At 50.0% G+C, this 6,888-nt stretch overlaps 1 protein-coding gene and 1 long non-coding RNA gene across 2 annotated transcripts; both read right to left on the bottom strand.

Moving 5' to 3' along the window:
* Positions 1 to 1,554: 1,554 nt before the first annotated feature.
* On the bottom strand, positions 1,555 to 2,917 carry LOC118562348. The gene is made up of 4 exons (XM_036134656.1): positions 2,772 to 2,917; positions 2,282 to 2,577; positions 1,936 to 2,111; positions 1,555 to 1,797 (listed from the first exon to the last, which is right to left on the bottom strand). Exons 1-4 carry the CDS (start codon positions 2,852 to 2,854, stop codon positions 1,555 to 1,557), a joined length of 798 nt encoding a protein of 265 aa, XP_035990549.1. The 5' UTR covers positions 2,855 to 2,917.
* A 5-nt stretch (positions 2,918 to 2,922) lies between these two features.
* LOC118562349 lies at positions 2,923 to 4,356 on the bottom strand. Its single transcript, XR_004930581.1, has 4 exons — positions 4,141 to 4,356; positions 3,437 to 3,612; positions 3,028 to 3,199; positions 2,923 to 2,947 (listed from the first exon to the last, which is right to left on the bottom strand). It is a non-coding gene; the product is annotated as an uncharacterized LOC118562349 (long non-coding RNA).
* Positions 4,357 to 6,888: the final 2,532 nt, after the last annotated feature.

Raw genomic sequence — 6,888 nt, 5'->3', positions numbered from 1 at the left:
GACATCATCCCTTAAGTTCCTGCCATATTTTGGAACAATCTATAATATTATCACAATGGCAGGTACTGGTGAACTGGTATGTAGATCGGGTGTGCATGCTCCTAAATGACAAGAATGTAAGTAAGTATTTGACATGATACTACTACATTCTTGTCATTTAGAGTAGGCATACATGTTCCTACATGAAAGCCACTCAGTCCCTAAGTACCTGCCATTTGTGATGATCTATGAAGCTACCCGTCACCTATAGACACCCATGCATGCCACTCCAAGGCAAAAAGTAAGGCTTAAGTAATGAAGCGAGACATTTCTTAAACAATATTTACATTTATTTACAAAAAATATAACACCATATCAGAATTAAATACTATATTACAAAGAACAATAATAAATAATTTCTTAAACAATATTTACATTTATTTACAAAAAATATAACACCATTATCAAGAATTAAATAACTATATTACAAAGAACAATAAATAAATAATTTCTTAAACAATATTTTACATTTATTTACAAAAATATAACACCATTATCAAGAATTAAAATAACTATATTACAAAGAACAATAAATAAATAACTATTGGAACTTTCTTTGTCTGGCCCTCAGGCGAAACACACGCGTGTGCTCCGCCGCTGTCGCTCCCGCAACCTGTATAGCATTAAGGGGCTTCTTTTTTGGTGTGAATGACAAAACTTTGTCGGCCCCTTTTCCTCTGTGTGTCCTGGGACTCGTCCTGGGGACTCATCCTGGGACTCTGCCTGGGACTCTGCCTGGGACTCTGCCTGGGACTCTGCCTGGGACTCTGCCTGGGACTCTGCCTGGGACTCTGCCTGGGACTCTGCCTGGGACTCTGCCTGGGACTCTGCCTGGGGCCTCCGTGGACTCTGCCTGGGCCTCCGTGGACTCTGCCTGGGCCTCCGTGGACTCTGCCCTGGCCTCTGGGGGACTCCTGGCTTGTGGGAAACCCAACCCTGGTGCTACTCTCTGAAATATAACAAGGACAAGGACGATTAAATGTCTGCCATTTCAGAACATCTGTGAATGTTCCTAGGTGACAGGTACTTTACATCTGCCATGTAGGATCATGTGTGCCAGCTCCTAAATGACAGGAAGGTAAGTACCTGTCATTTAAGAGGAGGCACACATGATCCTACATGGCAGACATAAAGTACCTGTCGTTTCGGAGCAGGCACATATTTTAAAATGAAAAGACTTACCCTCTTCTTCTTCACAGGACCCTCGCCTTCTCCCTCATCGCTGGAAGACTCCAGGATGACAGGCTCCGCCACTTTCCCGGGACCTGAGACTGCCGGGTCCGTAGCCTCCTGGAACCTTTTACGCAGCTCAGACAGCTGTGTAGCTGTCTGGTGCATTGCGTAGAATTTCTCCGCTGTGGCGGGTGTCATGGCACATCGTTTTGCTGACCTTTGTCCGGGTTCCCGGGGACAATGCATCTCTAGCCTTTAAAGATAATAGAAAGTGTCACATACTTCACTTTAATTTAAAGTTTTCACATGAAAAAAAACTGACATGATTACTTACATATGTTGCTATCGAGGTCCTAAAATCTGTGTAAATGTGGGGGAACCTGAGAACCCCATTTCTGCCCATGCACTCTGGAGGTGTTGTTGTAGGTTCTTGATCTTCTGGTAGTTCTCGTTGAAAAATACCAGGTCAGTGGATGGCTGAAGGGTTTCCCTTATTTGGAGCCACTGCTCCAGCCATCCAAACTCCTCCACTGTGAGGTACACTTGGGCTGGCCCAAAAGCCCGATTTGTCTTGTGCTCTTTCACCTGTGGTTCCAAAAGAGAGGGTAAGTTGCCTGCCATGCAGGGTCATCTGTGAATTATCATAAATAACAGCTTCATGTCTGCCATTTAAGATTATCTGTAAACGGTCTTAAATGGCAGGCACAACATCATTATGCTTACGTTAATGACAAAGCCCTGGTCTGCGGTCCTGGCGTCAACCCGCGCCTCGTCCACTTCGGCCAGGGTCATATTGGTCAACACGCCGGTTCTATGGCCATATATACTGGCGAGGTATACGCCAAAGTAGCCATAGAACCGGCGTATGTTGAGTGAGCTGGGGTCAGTCTGGATGGTGTCTGCAAAAACATAAATTAAGACTCAGGTAAGTGACTGCCATTTAGGATTATCTGTAAATGATCCTAAAGGATAGAAATGAAGATGTCATTTAAGATCATCTGTGAATGATTCTAAATGACAGGCACTCAGGTAAGTACTTGAACATAGTAGAATTTTAAAAAAGTATTACCGAGCAGTTGGGGGATTTTCCTGCACGCCTGCCTCTGACACCTCCTGAGGTCCTCCTTGGCAATCACCCTTCTGATCTTACGCTTTTTGACCAACATCTGGCGGACGTTGACATCTTTTTTAAGCTGTTTAATATCAGCGGACACTGCTCTTAGGAGGCCAATCACTGCCTTTTTCGGGACACGCGAGGTGCTTGGTGGCGTGTCCCGAAAGTAGCCCGCGAACTCCATCACATTCAGGAGGTAATTCCTAGTGGTGTTTTCTGCCTTCCCCTCTCTGAGGAGCTTCGCCGGCCACCTGCTCAGAAAGAAATGTTCTAACTTCAACATGAACACATGCTGCCATTTAAGATCATATACAAATGACCTTAAATGGTAGAAATGAAGCTGCCATTCAAGAACATCTGTAAATAATCCTAAATGGTAGAAATGAAGCTGCCATTCAAGAACATCTGATGCATGTTTGTTTATGATATAGAGAGAGATACTTACTGATGAACTCGATCAAGGTCCTGCAGAAAAGTCCAATTGGGGAGTATTGTCCTTCCCTTGTTCACAAATCTAAGGAAGGACATTACCCGTCCCAATTTGGACTTCTGGTTTTCCACGTGTTTTTTGGTCCCGATGGACCCCCTCAAGTGTAAACCAGTACTCCTCCATGAACTCCACTGAATAAAAAAAGGTCCCAAAAATAACTTGTATAGTTTATAAAATAGAAAAAACTTTAACAAGCAGTGACATTACTTACGGATGGGTTGAGGAAAATCTTTGAATCCCCTCAATGGGAATCGCGATTTTGCAGCCTTCTTTGGCTCCTCAGAGGATGAGTCTTCATCCTCATCTTCTGGGGGGTCCACTTGTTCGGATGACCCCTGGTCTGCCTCGACAGGCCCCCCACCGCTCGTCTTTTGGAGGGCCTGCTATAGGTTAAAGGGTAAGGTTTAGCATTCTGCCATTTAAGGTCATCTGTGAATGACCTTAAATGGTAGAAATGAAGCTGCCATTTAAGAACATATACAAATGACCTTAAATGGTAGAAATGAAGCTGCCATTTAAGAACATATGCAAATGACCTTAAATGGTAGAAATGAAGCTGCCATTCAAGAACATCTGTAAATAATCTTAAATGGTAGAATATATTAAATACTTTTACATACCGTTTCGAATGCGTGGAGTTTAGCTTTTGCCTTTTTTAGCCACTTCTCCTTTGTCCGAAGCTGCTTCCAAAGCCTCCTGTTTTCTTCTGCCATTTTAGAGCAGCTGGGGCAGGTTGGAGGATCTGGCTTGGACACCTCAGTTCCTGGCTGATTTTCCTCCTGTCCGAGGTCCAGGCCTGAGACCATAGGAGGGGTGGGGTCAGTAGCCCTGAGGGCCCTTAAGGCATCCATGGTCACCTGTTTTTTAATTTTTTTAATAATTTTCTGGAGTTCTCCATCGTCCACCTCGGGATGGCCTGTGTCCAGGTGCCTATCTACCCTGCTCTTTGAATAGCCACATGCCACAATGGGACAGGGCAAGTGGCGGAAATTTACCCTCCCTGTCCCATAGTTAATCAAAATTCTTTTTTCTTTTTTATTCAGGATGGAGTGCCGGCTCGCCAGATGTTTGCCTAAGTAGTTGTACGGGATTTGGCATATTGGGCAAATTCCCGGGGATTTTGGCGGAGTCATTTTATATTCAAGCTGAAAAGAGAAATGACAGTTTTTAAATACTTTGAGTGGACTGCAATGGCAGCCACTAAATGCTATTTAGAATCAGGCAGGCAAAATTGCCCTTAAATGTCTTCACAAATAAACACATTTTAACTCTATTAAGCCATTAAAACACACTCCCTCCCATTTAGAAGCAGAAAACAACTTACCGTGTCTCAGTGTTGAAGACCATGTGCTGAATGCTCCGGTGTTGCGCCACTTAAGCACCCAGGTGCTTAATTGGGGTTTCCCACCCTCAAAAGCATGGGGTGCACGCTACGGGGTTTCCTTCAATCAAAAGCAGGTGCTTAATTGGGGTTTAACACCCTCACAAGCATGGGGTGCATGCTACGGGGTTTCCTTCGATCAAAAGCAGGGGGTTGCCACTTGGGAGTATTTGTCAATGCTCTGAGATGGCAGGACTGAGCTACCAGGTTTTTCCAATAGTCCCTGCCACGTGGGACCATCAGTGAATGATGCTAATACGGGGTTACCTTCGATCAAAAGCACGTGCTTAATTGGGGTTTCTCACCCTCACAAGCATGGGGTGCATGCTACGGGGTTTCCTTCGATCAAAAGCAGGGGGTTGCCATCTCAGAGCATTGACAAATGCTCTGAGATGGCAGACTGAGCTAACAGGTTTTTTCCTTTTGAGATAGTCCCTGCCACTTGAGACCATCAGTGAATGATCCTAAATAGCAAATCCTTAACGACCTGTCAATTGAGATCATCTGTGAATCATCCCGAATGGCAGTTACGTAAGCTGCCATCTGGGATCATCCCGGAATTGTCCTAAATGGCAGAGTACTTTGACTTGCCATCCAGGTATCCCTTTGAATAGGATTTGGCCCCAGCATGGGGTGGATAGGGATGTAACAGGGGTAGCCCAGGAAGATACAAGGGTCTGGAGGGATCCTGGGGCCTTACACCAAAAAACCCCTTCCGCAGGTTTATAGGAACTGAGTTCTGTGAAGACCATTGCCATCTGGGTCCATCGGCAAATCTTCCTAAATAGCAAAATGCCATCTTGGAGCTCCAGGCTGGAGGATGGTAGGCTGGGTACTGGTTGAGATTAGGCCCAGGGACAGAGGCCCTTCCCGGGTGAGAGGGACCGGGAAGGGCCCTGGGTCTGGAGCTCCAGGCTGGGTGTTTGTTAAGTTTAGGCCCAGGGACGGAGGCCCTTCCCGGGTGAGAGGGACCGGGAAGGGCCCTGGGTGTCTGGAGCTCCAGGCTGGGTGTTGGTTAAGTTTAGGCCCAGGGACGGAGGCCCTTCCCGGGTGGGAGGGACCGGGAAGGGCCCTGGGTCTGGAGCTCCAGGCCGGGTGTTGGTTAAGTTTAGGCCCAGGGATGGAGGCTGTTCCCGGGTGAGAGGGACCGGGGAGGGCCCTGGGTGTCTGGAGCTCCAGGCTGGGTGTTGGTTAAGATTAGGCCCAGGGATGGAGGACCTTCCCGGGTGAGAGGGACCAGGAAGTGCCCTGGGTCTGGAGCTCCAGGCTGTGAAGACCATTGTCATCTGGGTTCATCGGCAAATCCTCCTAAATAGCAAAATGCCATCTGGGGTTCTTGGGGCCTCTGCCTGGGTAAGAGGTACCGGGAAGGGCCCTGGGTGTCTGGAGCTCCAGGCTGGGTGTTGGTTAAGTTTAGGCCCAGGGACGGAGGCCCTTCCCGGGTGAGAGGGACCGGGAAGGGCCCTGGGTCTGGAGCTCCAGGCTGGGTGTTGGTTAAGTTTAGGCCCAGGGACGGAGGCCCTTCCCGGGTGAGAGGGACCGGGAAGGGCCCTGGGTCTGGAGTTCCAGGCCGGGTGTTGGTTAAGTTTAGGCCCAGGGACGGAGGCCCTTCCCGGGTGAGAGGGACCGGGAAGGGCCCTGGGTCTGGAGCTCCAGGCCGGGTGTTGGTTAAGTTTAGGCCCAGGGATGGAGGCTGTTCCCGGGTGAGAGGGACCGGGGAGGGCCCTGGGTGTCTGGAGCTCCAGGCTGGGTGTTGGTTAAGATTAGGCCCAGGGATGGAGGACCTTCCCGGGTGAGAGGGACCGGGAAGGGCCCTGGGTCTGGAGCTCCAGGCTGTGAAGACCATTGTCATCTGGGTTCATCGGCAAATCCTCCTAAATAGCAAAATGCCATCTGGGGTTCTTGGGGCCTCTGCCTGGGTAAGAGGTACCGGGAAGGGCCCTGGGTGTCTGGAGCTCCAGGCTGGGTGTTGGTTAAGTTTAGGCCCAGGGACGGAGGCCCTTCCCGGGTGAGAGGGACCGGGAAGGGCCCTGGGTCTGGAGCTCCAGGCCGGGTGTTGGTTAAGTTTAGGCCCAGGGATGGAGGCTGTTTCCGGGTGAGAGGGACCGGGAAGGGCCCTGGGTCTGGAGTTCCAGGCCGGGTGTTGGTTAAGTTTAGGCCCAGGGACGGAGGCCCTTCCCGGGTGAGAGGGACCGGGAAGGGCCCTGGGTCTGGAGCTCCAGGCGGGTGTTGGTTAAGTTTAGGCCCAGGGATGGAGGCTGTTCCCGGGTGAGAGGGACCGGGGAGGGCCCTGGGTGTCTGGAGCTCCAGGCTGGGTGTTGGTTAAGATTAGGCCCAGGGATGGAGGACCTTCACGGGTGAGAGGGACCAGGAAGTGCCCTGGGTCTGGAGCTCCAGGCTGTGAAGACCATTGTCATCTGGGTTCATCGGCAAATCCTCCTAAATAGCAAAATGCCATCTGGGGTTCTTGGGGCCTCTGCCTGGGTAAGAGGTACCGGGAAGGGCCCTGGGTGTCTGGAGCTCCAGGCTGGGTGTTGGTTAAGTTTAGGCCCAGGGACGGAGGCCCTTCCCGGGTGAGAGGTACCGGGAAGGGCCCTGGGTGTCTGGAGCTCCAGGCTGGGTGTTGGTTAAGTTTAGGCCCAGGGACGGAGGCCCTTCCCGGGTGAGAGGGACCGGGAAGGGCCCTGGGTC

This window comes from Fundulus heteroclitus, unplaced genomic scaffold (assembly GCF_011125445.2).
Source record: "Fundulus heteroclitus isolate FHET01 unplaced genomic scaffold, MU-UCD_Fhet_4.1 scaffold_879, whole genome shotgun sequence".
Classification (NCBI taxonomy): Eukaryota; Metazoa; Chordata; class Actinopteri; order Cyprinodontiformes; family Fundulidae; genus Fundulus; species Fundulus heteroclitus.
The sequence above is the reverse complement of the archived record's forward strand: the minus strand, read 5'-3'. Positions and strand labels throughout refer to the sequence as shown.

Excerpts from the sequence above, each read along its gene's own strand:
- LOC118562348 (XM_036134656.1), bottom strand. The coding sequence starts at position 2,854 with ATGTCCTTCCTTAGATTTGTGAACAAGGGAAGGACAATACTCCCCAAT. Across the intron at positions 2,578-2,771 it reads GACCTTGATCGAGTTCATCA|GTGGCCGGCGAAGCTCCTCA; the intron begins GTAAGTATCTCT and ends CTTTCTGAGCAG. Across the intron at positions 1,798-1,935 it reads ACCAGGGCTTTGTCATTAAC|GTGAAAGAGCACAAGACAAA; the intron begins GTAAGCATAATG and ends TTGGAACCACAG.